An 18,760-nucleotide genomic window follows, 5' to 3' on the forward strand; every position below is an offset into this window, starting at 1 on the left:
ATTTTATAATTAAAAATTTAAAACAGAAAAAAAAAATCAAAATTAACATTGGCAGAATCCGGTGACTCATTCCAATTTTTCATCAACAAAAATTAAAAAACAAATATAAAAACGTAACGAAAATCGAATTTAAATCCTTTCACATCTGAGAATTTTTCTGTCGACCACTATATTTATATTAGCCCTAATGATTTTTCTAGACAACACACTAAAAGGCATTACTTTGATGAATATTCGCCAGTGATATTTTTGTATATATCTTTTTAATAAATAAAAATATCGCGAAACAGAGAACGTATAAAGCTACATAAACATGCATTTAATGTTATATCCATAATATGTTCCATAAAAATTTAATCTATCATTCCGTGCCAGTGTCAGTGTCATCTGAGTCTCTGACTAACTTTATTTTATTGAATGCTCTAAGTGGAATGACACATTCAACATAACGTTGACACATGATACCATTTATAATCTTTTAATTTTTTTAATTAAAGGTAACGCTTATTCACGTGACACCATACAAAATCACATGGATTGGTGCTTTTAAGCCTAATTTGCTACTAGCAAGCAGCACGTCTAAATTTATCCCATACAAACAATTAGTTCCTTTATTATTATTTTTTATTTTTTATTACAGACTCTTTTAAAAATAGTTCTTCCCTATAATAAGTGTCTTCTTTGAGAAAAAAAGTCTAAAAAAAAGTACCAATTAACTTTTCAATATATTATTAATTTCTTCTTTTTTACTTATATCATATTATAGGTGATCATAATTTACATGGAGAACATTTAGGATTTATTTCACTTGTGAATATTATTATAAAATCACTACCTCATTTTTGTTTTACTTTCAGATTTTAAAAACAAAAAAAAAAACATTTATTATGCAAATTTTGAAAAGAAAAAAAAAAGTTATTGCTTTCTTACATCATTAAAAAACGGTGACATATAATGCGACTGTTACATTCTTCTCAATATTATGGAAGTATGTGATTAAATAATAATGTAGGAAAAATTTGGTACCATTTTTTACCTTCATCAGCTTCAAGGTGAAAGTATAAGAATTTTGGCTTATTCTATACCTAGTACCAAGTCCTACCAGATACCATTATGATGTCATACGATGGGAAGATTCTACAGTCAACATAGATTAGACACCATTAGAGACACAGTTCTACAGTCAAGCTAACTTGATAGTAACTGACAACTACACATAGCATGTTCTACAAAGCACATATATAGGATCAGCTTAAAGGATCACAGAACAAAATACCAACACAAGGACATAGGTTAAAGCTTTCTTGGGGTAGGAAGTTTTTTTACAGAGATTCCTAGCTGTACAATATTAAGTTAGTTCAGGCACAAGCTGGTTGCTGATCTAACAAACATTCCTTCTAGTATCTTCACCACAGTGAGAGAGTCTGGCTCCAGCTGAATTTCCTATGCCAACGTTTCTGGTGTGCTGCAGAGATGGATCCACAAAAGACTGTTCAAACATTAGTTTCTGTGTGCCAAAGTATTGGCTGCAATAGTAGTCACTTTGGTATATGTTATATAAACTTACACTTGACAAGGCCTTCTCACTGTGTTGGTTGATGGATGAGTTGAGCTGCTGTTGAAGGCAGTTCTTGGGATTCTTTTGATCAGAGTCTAAGGGGATGGTGCCAGTGAGAGTTTTGATTGCAAATTCAATGCATGGATCCATCCATGACATGTCATGTACTTCTTCGGAAGATGGTCCTCCTGCATTCTCATTCTTTGCCTTATCATTGGTTTTTGCGTCACCGGCAGGTTCTTGTGGAATAGCAATGTTCTTTGGAGATGAGAACACATCATGGCTTTTCTTACCATGCCCTTCACCAACACCAGTGGTGGCAGTGGCGGCAGCAGAAGTTTCGGAATGCTGGCTAGTTTTTAAGTCAGAAGAAGTTTGTGAGTTTTTGGTGGTTTCAAATGTAACTCCAGTGAGAGTTTGAATTGCAAATGCAATACATGGGTCTGTTAGTAGTTCTCTGAGGGGATAGTCAAGGGTGTAATCTAACTTCGCATCAACTTTATCTCCATTCTCAAGGACTCTCACACACTCTTCCACAGTAGTACTGTTCTTCGGTGGTGAAAAAGAGATGCATTCCTTATGTTTGTCACTTCTTTGCACTTCTAGAGACTTGATAGATTTGCAATTAATTTCTGACCCACCCTCAGGCACATTAAACTGCTTTGCTAGACCATCAGGTAAGCTGTTGGGGTAGTTATCAAAAATTGTGATGGTCTCTTCCTCGCTGGATTGTTTAATGGAAGCACGACGTGATCTATTTCTTGTTTTAAGTTCTGGAACAGGATCAACCTTAATTCCAGCAAGACGCTTTGAAGTGCGGCGAGGCAAACTGATATCTTTCTTGTGCTTGTTTTTGCAGTGGCGATCTTCGGCATGGGATTTTTCAGTTCCATGTTTTGTCTCTGAATTTTCTTGCAGCTGCTTCTCTTGGGCATCTTCGTTAGTGCAACCTGAACAAACCTTCCCTTCCTTCTGATCTGAACTTTTAGGCCCTGATAGAACTGAGCTGGTCAACTCAGTGCCCACTGCACCTAGATCACGTAATAAACACACATCAAATACAAGATCTTTTCATATTAACAAGGAAAAAGGAAAAGCTATCTTAAGTACAAAACATATTTAATTCCACTTTATCTAGAAAGAACAAAGATCAAATATTAATTTCAAAACTGAATTAAATACAAAGCTCTTACCGAGTGAAAAAAAATTCCTTAGGCTACAGCAGATAGCATAATTGCATATAATGTTTATTAGTTGATGTTAGTCACCAAACATGACAACAATACTAAACTAATGAATGGCAATATATATCATTTAGTCACATATCTAATTAGACGAAGTCAATATTGTTAACTTCAAAGAAAAAGAGAAAAGTTGGGAACTTTACACTGATTGGAAATGAAGTCAGAGATGGGGACAGACTTATACTCTCCAGAACTTGCAGGTCTTGGAGTCTGTTGGTCATTAGCTATCATGTTCAAATCTGAGCTTTGACCCATGCTAACTGATAATGTTGGTTTCAAGGTTACACTTGCTGACTGAAGAAATCACAGAAAGGAAGTTTGTGAGTAGAAATCTTAGCATTAATTATTCCCTTCTTTAGTTTTATCTTTTAATATATGAGAGAATTTAAATCCACACGGAAAGCCACACAATGAGTGGAGTGAAAGGGAAATTTTAGCATGTGAGACTAATTAATAAATACTTAAATAGACATAAACCACAAGAAGCTCAATTATGACCACCCATACAAGAGATTTGCCAGCTTTTAACTCCATATCAATGCCGTCTTTATCTTTTGGCTTTAATGCACTTCTTCTTATCACTCCAGATTGAAGATGGCGGTCAACATCTTTTATTGAGCGGAATGTATACCCACTTAGAGGGTCAATGTAGTACTGCATATGCAAATTAGAAGGGTGAAATACTTGATTATTCTACAGTGGCAGGGTAGGTGATACATAGAAGGCACAAACAATTTTTATAAAAAGTTGTGCATCCTTCTAATGCTCAAGTGATGTAGCAATATGAATCATAATTGACTAAAATACGTTCGGTTTAATGTGCAGTCAGAGTTGCAGTGTAGTCAAAGTTATTGTCATATCTAAATGCAGTCCACTAATAAGCTTATGGTAGAAGTCAAAATGCACATGACTAGAGTATAGAATATGTAATGAGTAGCATAAAATAGGAATGATGAATAAGAGAGTGTTGGGGGACAAATTCAAGAAGAGCAATGGTGAAAAGGAGGTAGGTTTATCTTGCAGCTACAAGGCTGATATCATGTTTGCTGCAACTGTATTGCCTAGATTCATGACTAATCCAAGCTATCTGCATCTTTGAACAGCAAAGGGAGCTCCAAGGTATATCCATGGAACTAATGATTACAGGAAAAGAAGTATAGAAGTATAGAAGTGAAATACAAAACTAAAAGTTATTTTGATTGATGGCAGAAGTGCTCTCATGGCTATGCTTCTATGTCATCTATGGAGCTGTATTGGATTTTCATAACTTTTTAAAGGTCAGACAATAAAGTAACAAACAGTTTTACTAGAGCACTACCACGGGGTATACTTGAGATAGTAAGAAAAGCACCAGCAAATTGAGGAGGTGTAATTTTTATCAATTTTGAGTCATATATATATTTTTATTTTATCAATTTTGCAAGTCTACTTTAGCTGCATTGAATCAGTGCCGTTGAGAGTGAGATTGTGAGAAACCACCAGATGCTGACTTAATTAATAAACACAACAATAGAAAATGCTCATTAAGAGAAACTATGAAAGATTATTTGGAAGTCATTTTCTCTCCCCCTTAATGAATGTGTGGCTATAATATTCAAAAGAATATGTTGAGGCATTGTTTACCGGATCTCTTCTAACTGTATCTCCTTTTGTTGTGATTCTGGTCTTTTTCACCCATCCTGGTGGTAACCCTTCTGCAATAGCTTTCTCAACAACAACCTAGATTGCTTGAATAACCAAATTATCCCACATGAGTTATAAAACCAGGTACATATTAAATATAAAATGCCATCAAAAGAAGAATTTTCTTGACAGACATTAGAAGAGATTTTCTGGATGCTGACTTTGTTCTGAGCATTGTCAAGATAACGAAATACCTCCACCTTGGAATTGAATTTTAGTCCATTTGAGGGCGAAAAATAATACTGCAATAAGAATAGCTTTAATAAGATTTGAGCTGAATCATCATGACATAGATAAAGTTTCTATGACCATTGTGTTCTCCTGCCCAGTCAAACATATAATTACTGCCAAGCAATGATTGAAGTCAAAGAAAGATAAAATCTTGAACATGATAATTTTACCGACAATCATTAGCAGGTATAAGATGCTACAGAAGAAATATATGTATTTTCATTTTAAATCAAATAAAACACATATAGAATTGTTAACAATCAACTAAGAATGTAGATAAACTTAGAATCAACTACTAATTATTGATCACCCACTTTTCTAATCCTCTCTAATTCATAGTAAAATTCACTAGCACCAATGTACGACAGGAATAAAGGGTAATCTAGATCATACTAATAATATCACAATGATTGACATTGCTAACCTGATTTCTTTAATTTCTAGTTTGACAAAATGAATGTAAAGAATGTAATGAAAGATAAAGATCAAAGGATTCAATCAGTTGTTCAAATACATTACTTAGGAAGGAAAGCAGAAAGAAGGCAGAAAGGGAACAAAAGGTTTTCATTGAAATTTTAAGAGCTTCCAATTGAACCAACCATAATAATAAGTACTTTTAAACATTCTAGAACAGCGAAGTATACTTTCCATTCCAGTGTCCAGCTCTAGCAGCATCATTTTTTGGGTTTAAAAGTGCTACATCATTCACAAATCTACCAAATCAGAAAATCATTTTCCCCCACAATGCTGCTTGAAGAAGCACCGCCATAATGATACATTGAGCCTACAGCTTCACTCTACCTTCAGTCAGTCTCTCACTATTGTAAAGACATGCTATATTCACCACAAACAAGTCAAATCAAAATAATAATAATAATCTCTTCCAAAGTTCCAGCATTTAAGACTCCTTCCCTCTTGATCCACTTACACAATCATAAATTAAAGAGCACACCAAAAGTCTATGCCCATTTGAAATCTTCAAATAATAACAATAATTTGGTGAAGAGACATAGTCCAAACTCCAAAAGGTCCATGCAAAGCACATATTAAACCTCAAATGCCAAGCAAGTAACATATCCAAAAAAGCAAAAAAAAAAAATGAAAACAAAAATCTTGAAGCTCCAAACCCTTCCTTGAAAACTTTTGACACCTTAACTTAAGCAACAATAGATTTCACAGCCACAATTATAGTTATAAAAGAAAATAACATGGCACTGTCACAGCATGATTATAAAGTGAAAAAATTACTACAACCCCAGAAGAAAAAGCAAGATGATTAGAGGGTCAAAAGTCAATTACCTTATCTCTCTTACCATTCTTTCTCACCCTCACTTCCACTGTCCATCCTGGTGGCAGCCAGTCATCGGAGTTCGGCTCCTCCATTTCTCCGGCGAGTCTCCGGTGGCCGGAGAATAAAAAACGTGCCAAAGTAAGAGCTTAGAATGTGTGTCTGACTCTTGTGCTGTGAGGACAGTGAATGTGAATGCCACTACCCACTAGCTAAGTACCTTCCACCGAGTCAGAAAAAAAGTTGAAAGAAATTTTTTATTTTGCATGACCACGTGGTGCAAGACAGATATACTTTGTTTCCAATTTTGTATCTTTCTCTCTCTTTCTTTTTTATAAAACGCAAAGGTTACCGAATCGAAATCTTTCTCTTTTTTAAAGGACAATTTTGAATTATTTTAGTTAATATTTTTTACAATAAAAAGTAGCTCCACTCCCTTAAAACGGGACAAGAAAAGTTGAAAAAAAAAAGAAGAGACGAGTTAACTAAAAAAAATGGATTGAAAATTTGATGAGAAGTGGTTATAATTTAATTAGATTAAATAAAAATTTAATTTAAATATTTTCATGTAAATTATCAGTTTAATATACATTTTTATTATTATTTATAAAATTGATTAGAGAGTAAATAAAAGGCCAATTAATATATTTTTTTAAAAAGATATTATATATAAAAATGTACTTAGAAAAAAATGATTAAAATAGTAAAAATTATTTCATATAAAATAAAAATAATTATAATATTGTATATTTTATTAATTAAATTAATATTGTAATTTGTTGTTAAATTGTGAAATTCTAAGAGTGTATTTAGGCCAAGAATTTTAGAAATTTTAGAAATTTAAATTTTTTAGAATATAAATTACTCTAATTTCAATTTTTATTATTAATTAAATATTTTATTTGAATAAGTTAATTCAAAATTTTAAAATTTTAAATTCCTAGTTTGAATATGATAATTTTAATTTTTACCATGATAAAATTGATTATATATATATATATAGAGAAAGAGAGAGTGAGAGAAAGAAAGAAAGAGAGGAGAGGGAGGGGGAGAGAGATTATAAGATTAAATTTTATAAAAATAACTATTAGCTAATTTTTAAATATTTAATAATTTTAAAAATTAATATTAGATGATATTTAATAATTTTAAAAATATTTGAATATTCAATAATAAAAAAATTATTGATATTTTTATATATGTGAAACAAGAAAGAAAAAATATAAAGAACTTCAAATTCTTACTTTTTTGAAAAAATTTGAAATTCTACTATTTCAAGTAATTTCACAAATGTTTTAATTTTAAATTCTTTATAAATTCTCCATCTAAACAAAACATTTTATGAGTTTTTGTTGTTTAGGAGTTGTTTTGAGCTAATGTCAAGTTGACCAGTTAAGAAAGGGTATATAAGATCTTTCTTAAAAACAAACTTCATAAATTCATTTCTTAATAACTTAAAGAGTTTGAAGAGAAGAACTATGGAGTTTGTGAGATTCCTTTTCTCCCACTAACTTCCTTGAGCATCTAGGTCTTTTCCCTAATCATAATTGAGTAACTGGGTTGAGATTCAAAGCCTTTGGAACTAAGAATTAGAGATTGTAGAGTGGGTCTGTGCAGGTTCTTGAGAGCCTCAATCTTTTTCCTTTTTTTTTTTTTTTTCTCAGGAGATTCAGAGGTAACGAGAGCTCCTGGATTCTTTTGTTGTTGAATGAGTTGTTGAATCTTGCATGAATTGTACAATTTTCGCGGCTTTGTTGATTGAAATTGAGAATTGAATTGCTTAGTTTTGAGCTTTTAGTTGGTTGTGGAAGAAGTTGAGAAAATGATGATCTTTGACATTTTACCTTTTATTAGTTGCATATTGTTTTTGTTGATAAAAATGAATTGGTAATGATATATGAATGTTATTTGTTGTATAACATGTTAGAGATCTTCTTAATTTCAAGTGAATTGAGCCAAAATGAGATTCTGTCAATTGTAGAAATCGTTATCATGTCAGGTGCAACTTTATGGCATCAGAGGTGATGCAAGCCAAAGGCTCTCTACCTCACTAATGTTGGGTGCAGGATTGCTAGCATTAGGTGTGAGTTAGAGGAAAACTCTCTAACTTGGTCACGTCAAATATAGTTGAAGGGAATCAAGAGTGGATGCCCTTGGAGCTCTCTGACTTGGTGATGTCGAACCCTAGTTAAGTGGTGTCAGGCATGACCAAGGTAGTATCTCTCTACCTAGACAACGTCAAACGCTAGTGTTGTGATGTCGGACATGAGTAAAGCAAAGGCTCTCTGCCTAAATGAGGTTGGTTGTGCGTTTAGTTACGCAAAGCATAATTGGCACAGACTTTTTACCTCATTCATGTCAAGAGTGGGTAGATTGACATCGAGTATGGGCAAGTCAAAGGCTCTCGGCCTCAATGACGTCAGATGCGAGTTGCCAAATGAAAATGTGTTATTTATTTAACTAAGTGTTGAACATGTGTGTAATGATTTGAATTGCTCACATGAATTGTATTATTATATGAGATTCTAGTTCATTATGCATTGATCTAGGAGGATGTATGATGATGTTAAGTTGTATAAGTTGCAAGTTGATTATGAATGAGAGTTGAACTTTAGTAGAGTTGTATGTTGTTTAGTGTTGAAAGTAACTATGTTAAGAATGCTTGATGCATATAGTTGAATAATGTTGTTTAACTTAGGATTAGATGAAAGGTGTTGTTTTAAAATATGAATATCTCATTATGAGGATATGGTGTTGCGATGCTTTACAAGCTTATTAGTTGAAAAACCCTTCTTGAGAAGTTGATTATTGAAGTAGAATGTTGAGTCTCCTCTAGGACCTTAATTGATATAATATAGGGGTCAAGTCAAACTATATTGATTATATAAGTGACTAAATGTAGAACTGTATAAGGCAAAGTCGAGTTGTACATGTATGAAGTAACCAACTAAGTAAGGTACAAGATAGAAGACCAAAATCCCTAATTAAGTACCAGAAGGAATGCAATATTTGGAAGATAGATAGTTGATAGACTAATGTTAGGCTTTAAACAAGTCAAGCCATAAGCCCTCTATTTATGGTCTGACCTATTTTAATCCCTAGTTATTCCCATATTTTTTTTAATTAGAAATGTTTTCTTTTTTTAATTTACCTTATATACTTTTTAAAATTATAGTAGGAGTGTGAGATCCTCTACTCCACATACTTATACTCAAAAATACTAATGAAAAAAAAATCTTGCTTGAATTTAATAATAGTTCATAACACGCCTCTAATGATAAAGGATTCATATTAGGTTCAAAATATAAATAATTCAAAACAAAAATGACTAAAATATAATCACTAGACCATAATGACCGTTCAAAAATAATATATAATCCAATGACTAACATTATTCCTAACACAAGATGAAATAAATCGAGTATAAAATAAAAAATCCTAAGTTATGAATCTCGATGTCAACATCAACATCAACATCAACATCATCTTGGTGATATTCCTCCAAAACATACATAAAACTAATAAGTAGAGCAAGGGAAGTGATATACGTCTCACTCTATCTTCTGGTATGAGATAAGGCTGGGTAGCCATACACATAACTTAGCATACAACGTATACATTTAATATTGAGAATGTAAACAATATATTATAATTACTAGTAACAACAAAGACATATCAAACCACACAATCATGAGTTGTTACAATTTACACACTTGATGCAATTAGACACAAATTTATCAAGATGACATGTAAATGTGCTAGTGAAACTTATATACGGTTGTTTGAAGGTTAATACTCATGTATGGTTGCCCAAAAATTAATACTCATGTTTAGTTACCCGAAGGCTAATATTCATATGCGGTTGCTCAAAGGTTAATACTCATGCACAATTGTCTGAAGACTAATATAAAACATTTTATGCACATAATGCAGGTTACACATACAAGACTTCAGATAGTACTTCACCTAATGGACTCATCACATACTCATTTCATCCTTATACCATATCATCATCATTTCGTTCTCATGTCACACATTATCATGATGAGTACATGTCTCCATAACTTTATCACAAACTCAAGTCATTCACTTATATCAATTAACACATATCAATGAATATCTAGACTTTAAACATTGCTAAGTCTCGCCTTGGACTTCACATCAAGTAACCATCACATGGTCTACACATAGTACATCACGTAACCATAACACAAGCATATCACGCACTGTCATGTATACCTCAATTAACAAGTCTTGATATTTAGGGTTAATCTTAAATTACTTATTCAACTCATCACATAATCATTCTCGTATCACTATTAATATTAGGAATCATAATCCTAAGCCACACCACTAAACACCTAAATTAGAATCATTATAAGAACACTTGTCACTACTAGAGTTGTCCACTATTAACTCAATTACTTCCTTATCGTTACTAATACATAGATTAGATAGTATCCTTAAGCTAGTCATCTTCAAGTTATTTAAAACTTATAAGTATAACTCATCTTAAGCAATGCAAGAGATAAAAGAGATAAAATATAAAGAAAGAATGAGGAAAAAAAGCAATAGGATATGTCAGTTGTGGCTCGCCAATCACACCTATTATTGGTTCCATGTTTCTAAAAAGGGGTCATAGTCGTGATTCACGAGTTATATGACATTCGTTATCTCACATGTTATACTAAACATATAAATTGAAATTTAAGAAGTTTTTTTTATGAAAGATGAAAAATGAAAAATGTTATATTTCATTTAATTTCCTATTATTTTCATTTCAAATTAAATTAATGTATCCTATAAACTCTTATTTTCGTCATATTATGGTTTGTTTAACAATGATAAAACAAAAATCAACTTATATTATCATGTTATATTAATACTAATATATTTTTTTTAATTTATTATATATTATTTTTAAAATTAAAACTTATTTTTTATAAATTAAAATATAATATACACATAATTTATCTTGTGCATTACACGCACTAATTTAAGTAAAACTCAATATTTATTGGTGTACATTTTGATTACAAATAACATACAACGAATAAAACTCGTGTGGAGACATGTGTACCATTCAAGTTATAATTTTAATTTCATATATAAGTAAAAGCTTTTACCTTCCTCCATTTGGGGACTTACGTCATTAGAAACAAGACATTTGACACCGGTGAAAACATAAGGCACAAAATGATGACACCCAAATCCAAGACTGATTTAGTTTACACCAAACCGAAGAACCATCAAGAATTCAATGACAAACCACAAGGTATGTAATTCAGATGTTTAGTTTCCTTTTTCTTTTACAATATAATGTCTGATAATTTATTATTGTAATAATATTTGTATGATTCGAATCTGATTTCAAGTATAAATGGTGATGTTGAAAATGAATTGAGGAAAAGTATAAGAAATACTAAAGTTGATAGGTTGAGTGATTTGCCCGACAGTGTTTTGCTCCACATAATGAATTTTTTTATGGACACAAAAGATGTTGTTCATACTAGTGTTTTGTCAAAACGATGGAAACACCTTTGCAAACATCTTACTAATATAACATTTTATTGCCATTATATAAGTTGTGTTAACATTTTCGATAAATTTGTGTCATGAGTTTTGTCTAGCAAAGATGATTCTTCTTCCTTACTTAATCTTGTTATTGGAAATCGAATTGATCCTAAGTATTGGATTGAACCTCAAGCCACAGATAGGGTAATTAACTATGCTCTGTTTCACAATGTTTAGCATTAGGCCTAGGTGTGCTTTGGGAATAGTACTTTCAGAATCTTTGGATCTGCCAGTGTTGAAAACCTTGTATCTTAAATCTGTTGCTTTTACTGCAAGTGATAATGATTGTTCTGAGCCCTTTTCAAATTGTCATGTGTTAAATACTTTGGTTCTGAAGTGCTTTTCTTTACATGATGATGCAAGGGTCCTCTACATATCTAATTCTAGCCTTTCTAGTTTGACAATAAGCAGTTTATTTATAAGAGAAGTTTGCCAAATGGTGCTTTCCACTCCAAATCTTAGATCTTTCACTGGCATGGGTTTTCCTTGTCACCAATTGTCCAGCACATGCAATCTTTCTTTTCTTGAAGAAGTAAATATTAACAAATTTCAGCTGGAGAGAAGTTCAATTGTCATAAGATGGCTCCAAGTGCTTGCCAATGTAAAAATATTTACATTAACTTCAATTATACTTCAGCTAATACTACATGTAAGTTACTTTTACTGTCTTTTACCTCTATTTTAATGGTCACAAACTTGTCTGCATTCATATGTACAGATTTTTGCTGCTACTTAATTTTGCATTTCATAATATCCATGTAAATATGACTCCTATTTATTCCAATTGTGTAGCATCTCTCTAATCCCAGTCCACTAGAACCTCAACCCCCGTGCTTTGTTAGATTGGAAACATTGAATGTGATCAAAAGGTCATTACCTATATCTGATGAGGAAGTAACCAGAGTAGTAGACTACTTGCTTCTAAACTCTCTGATTGCAAAAGTTGATATCTTTTATAACATGTAACTACCATGATCCCAATGCCTAGTTATAAAGCTTGAGATTTTTATGTGGTATACAGTTTTTTTGCTTATTTAATGTTTCCCTTTCTACCTACCGAAGATGCTCTCTTCTAACAGCAAATTATAAGTGGTTATATTATAAGTGTCTTCTTTAATGCTTGTTTTAGTTTTTTTTTTTGTTTTATTTGGTATGACCAATGATGAATTTTAAATTTAAGAAACTGGCATAGCTGGGAACAATGTGTTTAAAACGTACAAATCTTTCATTCTTTGTTGTTGGAGAATGATGGCAACAAGTAAAATATTCTATTTACAAAAAGGATTGAGGCTGCATTATAAAGTATTTTTTTCTTTTTCTTGTGGCAATCAGTTTGAATTGTATTTGAATTCTCCTGCATTGTTTTTATTATGATCAAGATAATGATTGAAGAACGAAGGTCGTGTATTGTATTGTCATTGTTGGACTTTAATTCATGAAAATTGATCAATTCTTAAACTCAAACATCAAAAGCTAAGATATGGTGACACCCACATATATATATATATATATATATATATATATATATATTCAATTTTTCTCTAACTTTTAGTAAGTTTAGTTATCCTGAATTAATTTTTGAAAATGACATTGTTAATTTCTCAAACCAAACCAATGACATATGGTCAACTGATTTTTTTTTTCTTTGAGTTGTCATCATAAATTTGATGCTTAAACCATTGGAGTGTGGACTTTCAGATGGTGTTGTGTGGTGAACATGTCCCCATTTTAGAAAGCTGACTAAGGTTTAATAATAGCTAGTGAGATTTGATACAAGAAAATGTAATTTATTATGTCACAGTTGGATGCTATATTGAAGCAAACTATAGATGTGTATTACTAGTTGGTGTGTTCTTTTGGATAGGGTGATAATAAGATTTGTAAAGATAGGTAATTGGTGTATTATTTGGATGATTATACAAAAGAATATTAAATTTGAGTGTGGATACATTGATTGGGGCAGTCATAATTTGTAATTTAGTTTATGGACTATTTGGATAATACTTGAGTACTGTGCAAGTGTCTATCATGTCTAATGACTACGTAACTATGATTATGAAGTTTTGGATTCAATTACCTATTAACAGTTAACGCGAACATATTTATACAGGTGATATTTCAAGTTCCCTTTCTCTTAAAGAATAAAGACAGAAAGATCCAGCCCTCGAGATGATAAATATATGATCTTTCAAGGATAGTTAACTTATTAGAAGGGAAAAGAGAGAAAACAATGTGTTTTTCGTTCCTATTTTCCCTAACAATTGAATGAGGTTTTTCTTTCTTCTCGGGGGATTTTTTTTTAGAAAGTGATTTACATTTTTCACGTGATAGAGATGTTAAAATATTATTATCACTGGCAGATCTACGTATATTTGAGGAGTTGCATTTGTATTCCTAACTTTAAGGATAATACATATATGTATTTTGAGTTATGAGTTTTATGTCTCTCTAAATTTATATTATGATCCCATTGTCCTTAATTTCTCATTTGTTATTAATTTTTGTCTTATATTGATTAGTTTATTTACTACATTTTAGTACATTTTCCATTCTTAATAAGTATTTTTCCTTTTTTTTTATGTAATATATATATATATATATATATATATATATATATATATATATATATATATATATATATATATATATATATATATATATATATATATATATATATATATATGAGGAGGAATCCATTTATTCCTAGAATAAGTATACTAAGACTTATTGTACTAAACAACTCATTCTACATCAAGTTTTAATAATTCAACCATTGAATTAAAAGTTCTTAATGTATAGATCAAGTCAATTTTTTTTAAAAAATTAGAAAATTATTTGATAGTCCATTTCATTAATTCAAACTGATAGATAATTATAAAAATATTTTATACATTAATTTAAATTAATGAAATAAAATATCAAATAATTGTAAAAAAAAATTACAACTTTATTTGATCTATATATCTAGAACTTTTAATTCAATGGTTGAATCATTAAAATTTGATATAGAACATAAGTTATTTAACAAATTAAGTTCAAGTAGTCTTATTCATAAAATAAGTGTATCCCATCTTTCTATATAATAATAATAATAATAAATGATTTATTTATTTTTTAAATAAACTACTTCCCTTTAAGGTCGCTATCGATTATCATGATCTTTGCAACATGTATGGTTACATACCAAGTCCTTATCAGTCTCATCTTTGTTGTCAATTTCATGTCACATGTTCCGAAGAAAATGATTATCTTGATAATTAACCAACTTGCTTTGTAATTTAACTATTTTAGTTAATTGTAGACTTTGAATTTGACTCACATATAAGTTTTTTACCTTTAGACCAAATTAGTGATAAAGATCAAATAGGGTCGGAACTAGATAAAAATTATAAAGGAGGGTATAAATTTAATGCATATCAACAATAGTTTATAATTAAAATTATTTTTTTTTCATGTAAACTAATTTTATTTAACATTAGTAATAATTATTACATGATTTGAATCTAAAACCTTATACATATTATTTTAACTCTCTTATCACTAAACCAACTTTAGTGATGTAAATTATGACCTTAGTAATACAAAATTAAAAGCAATTTATGTAACGATTTGCCATGATCGTTACATTGAATGGAATCACTCCACTAATAGCGGAACTAGATTACTAGGACATAAATGATTAAAGGAAGGAACACCCCATACATATATACATATAACATGAGTATAATGTAAAACACCTGAACTGATATAAACAAGTTATATGTGTATGTACAGTAATCCCAAATAATCCTATGCCCTAGTGCTAGTCAAGCACACCTATACAAGCTATACAGAGTAACACTGCCATTAACAAAAGATCACACCATCTATCAGTAACAACTCTTCAAGTTCAGCCTTGATCTACTCCTATACAACGTCCCAATCCAAACCACCATGAAAACAGAAGGATAAGCTAAAGTTTGAAAACATACACATATATAAAACAATTATACAATGACACACCACAACCATATATGAAAGCTACAACACTCCAAGAAACCATTTTCTCATCCAAACCATGTTACACAAGACATCAAAAATGCATATGAATATACCTCGACACCCATCATATGCAAAAAATATTAACCAATGCATTGTCATGCATTCACTTACGAAGATCTCCTATAACATGAGTAGTTTAAGTGACTCTATCCTACCGAACAAATGCAATCGTTCTCACACTCGAAGCATCGATTTGATCACAGTCAAATGGGATACCAATTCCTCCTCTGGGGGATACCAATTCCTCCTCTGGCTTCTTGGGTCTTGTTACTTACACTAGGAAAGTTTGATTCCACCATTAAGTGTAGTACACTTAGGTATAGGTGTACCACGAACTTGGCATGCATTACCAAGTCTCACTGACCATCCTTAAAGGGCCATGCAACCTTTTTAAGTATTTGGTTAAGGGTTATAGCTCTCAACCTCTTACCTTACTCAACCACTAACTAAAGACCTAAAAAAGACCCAACACACCTCAAAAACCCACTCCAAGAAAGACACCTACTCAAGGAAGGTTTTCCAACAGTAGTTGAGCACCACTCCAAGATTCCCTATGTAGGATCTTTAGGTTTCAAAACATTCTCCTTTCCTCAAGTTTAAGTTAACCAACATGTCTTAATGTCATACCTCATTCTCAACATCCACACTTCACCATACATCAATTATATACATTATATCCAATCAATGCATATAGAGATCAACAATAATATCATCCATACATGGCATATCAATGCTCTCCAAAATCATACATATGTACAACACATAGATTCACCATCATCCAACACCATACAAACATCTACACATGTCATATCCAATCAAAATATGCAGAACAATCATCATATGTCATACAACATGCAATAGAACTTAAAACATTTTTTCATGTTCATCATACAACATCACCAAAACAAACCAAACATCCAAGCATCCTATATATGCCTAACGCAACTTACCTCATGCCCAATGCCATCAAGGTAGGGAGCTCTTTGCCTCGCTCACACCTAACACCATCCAAACTACGCCCAACATGATCGAGGTGGAGATCTCTTATGACCTTGTTCCTAACATGGAAAAATCCACACCTAACCTCATATCAGGCAGAGAGTATTAGCCTAACTCACGCCCGACATCACCTCAGTGGTGTCTAGCGTCATCGATTCAGAGACTTCCCCCTATTCTCACGCTTGAAGTTAATCAAACGACGTCTAGCGTCATCCCAACCCGAGATGAGTCTCTCTCCTCACGTTTGACGTCACGATCCTACACCTAACATTATTGAGATAGGGTTCTCTAGTTGGAACTGTGTCTGGCATCACGAAGGCACGCTCAGCATCGTATTAGAAATCTACACTTGTAGATCATGAAAATTGCCTCCAAGACCTGAAATACAAACAATCCAAGCATGTAAAGCATCATACCATACATTTACAACACACACAACTCAGTTTTGTCATAAAAAACCACATGCAACCACCAATTAAGTGAATCACCCAATTCCACCTTCTTGAACTCAAAACACCAAGAGTCCACACACATCAATTCCCACCTTAGATTTTGTCAAACAACCAAGAATGCAAAGAAATCCTAGGCATGTACAACTCAACAACTAGGAAGAATCAAGTCTAGCTTCCCTTTCCTCAATCTCTAAGCAACCAAGAAAGAGAAGGAGAAGAAAGGAGAACTTTGAGCTTCCAAGCTCCACATCGCCTCAACCTTCTAATTCTTAGCTTAAGCTTCAAATCCGACACTCCCATTTATAAATCTCACACTCCAAAAGAACCTAAAAATAAGAAGGGAAGAAGAGTTAAAGTTTTTCTTTCTAGATCTTTCTCTCTATGGTTTCTAAAGAACAAGAGATTACAAACTTTGTTTAAAATAGAAAACTTATAAACTTTTTCTCCCACGATCAACTAAACCTTTGGTTAGATACCCTCACCACTTACCAAAGCATAGTGTTACAATTTTCCCCAACAAATAGAAATTTTTTTCCTAAAAATTACTTACTTGGGAATAAGAATGGATACTGAACCTTGAATTACTCCTCAACCTCTCAAGTCACCTCACCAGTAGCTGAACCTTCACTAATTGATAGACTTGGCCCAAATTTGTATGCAATATGTTTAAGATGGAATAGACTTAACAATACACACTAGAGACTATAAACTACAATAAAGAATTACACTAGTGACAAAAATAGGCAATTAGGAAAAAAATAAACAACTATTACAACTCAGAAGTACCAATCACTTGAAAAACAAATTCGAAAAAATGCATTTTTTAAGACAAAACTACACATACAAAATAGTAACAAACAAGAGATTGTGAAAATCAAAAATACCAAATACAAATACACATAATACAAATGTCAAAAATACACATTTAAAAATGCAAATCCAAATTAATTAATTTTTAAGTTAAAAATGAACAATAACTTTATGTAATGATCTCTATATAAAAAAAGTATATTAAAGAAACACATAACTCTATAAAAAAAGTATATTAAAAAAACACATACCTTTAAAAGTCTTCTTACACTGATGAATTTTTTTCAGAAATAGAATTTTTTTTATAAAAATTACTGAAAAAGCATATGTTACACATTATTTACCAGATGGAATAGACTTAACAATACACACTAGAGACTATAAACTACAATAAAGAATTACCAATCATTTAAAAATGTGTAAATAATGTGTAACACATGCATGCTTTTTCAGTAACAGATGTTTTTTCAGTAATTTTTTTAAAAGAAATTCTATTTCTGTAAAAAAATTCTACAAATAGCACTCAGTCTCAATGACTAAGCAATCGATAGCACTCGCTCTAAATGACTAAGCAATCGTGAATAATCATGTTCAACAAGACACCTTAACTGATTAAATAATGGACAATCATATTCAACAAACTTAACTGATTAAATAATGGACAATCATATTCAACAAACAATAAGCAATAAGAATATGTTTGAATAAGTGTTTTTCTAAATGTAATTTCCTATTTTGTAAAGCAGAAATTGAGAAGAAAGGGATATTGCTTTAACTTGAATGAACATTTAAATGCCAAATCAAAACTAAACGATCGATTAACCAGCTTTAACTTGAATGAACATTTAAATGCCAAATCAAAACTATCGATTAACCAGCT

The 18,760-nt window shown here is 31.5% G+C and overlaps 1 protein-coding gene and 1 long non-coding RNA gene across 6 annotated transcripts; one reads left to right on the top strand and one right to left on the bottom strand.

Moving 5' to 3' along the window:
* Nucleotides 1–1,117: 1,117 nt before the first annotated feature.
* Nucleotides 1,118–6,229, bottom strand: MBD13 (methyl-CPG-binding domain protein 13). 4 transcript variants are annotated; one of them, XM_020349703.3, is made up of 7 exons: nucleotides 6,016–6,228; nucleotides 4,620–4,727; nucleotides 4,426–4,521; nucleotides 3,310–3,456; nucleotides 2,946–3,096; nucleotides 1,568–2,583; nucleotides 1,118–1,489 (listed from the first exon to the last, which is right to left on the bottom strand). In XM_020349703.3, exons 1-7 carry the CDS (start codon nucleotides 6,097–6,099, stop codon nucleotides 1,382–1,384), a joined length of 1,710 nt encoding a protein of 569 aa, XP_020205292.1. In that variant the 5' UTR covers nucleotides 6,100–6,228; the 3' UTR covers nucleotides 1,118–1,381. The 4 variants fall into 4 exon arrangements, with proteins under 4 accessions (XP_020205292.1, XP_020205293.1, XP_020205291.1 ...); XM_020349704.3 differs by having other exon boundaries at nucleotides 1,118–1,465; nucleotides 1,568–2,589; nucleotides 6,016–6,227; XM_020349702.3 differs by having other exon boundaries at nucleotides 1,568–2,589; nucleotides 6,016–6,227.
* Nucleotides 6,230–11,173: 4,944 nt separating this feature from the next.
* LOC114915245 (uncharacterized) lies at nucleotides 11,174–14,010 on the top strand. 2 transcript variants are annotated; one of them, XR_014434106.1, is made up of 4 exons: nucleotides 11,174–11,279; nucleotides 12,132–12,227; nucleotides 12,371–12,540; nucleotides 13,689–14,010. It is a non-coding gene; the product is annotated as an uncharacterized LOC114915245 (long non-coding RNA). The 2 variants fall into 2 exon arrangements; XR_014434109.1 differs by lacking the exon at nucleotides 12,371–12,540.
* Nucleotides 14,011–18,760: the final 4,750 nt, after the last annotated feature.

Source organism: Cajanus cajan, chromosome 1 (assembly GCF_000230855.2).
Source record: "Cajanus cajan strain Asha chromosome 1, NIPB_CcT2T_4, whole genome shotgun sequence".
In the NCBI taxonomy this organism is placed as follows: Eukaryota; Viridiplantae; Streptophyta; class Magnoliopsida; order Fabales; family Fabaceae; genus Cajanus; species Cajanus cajan.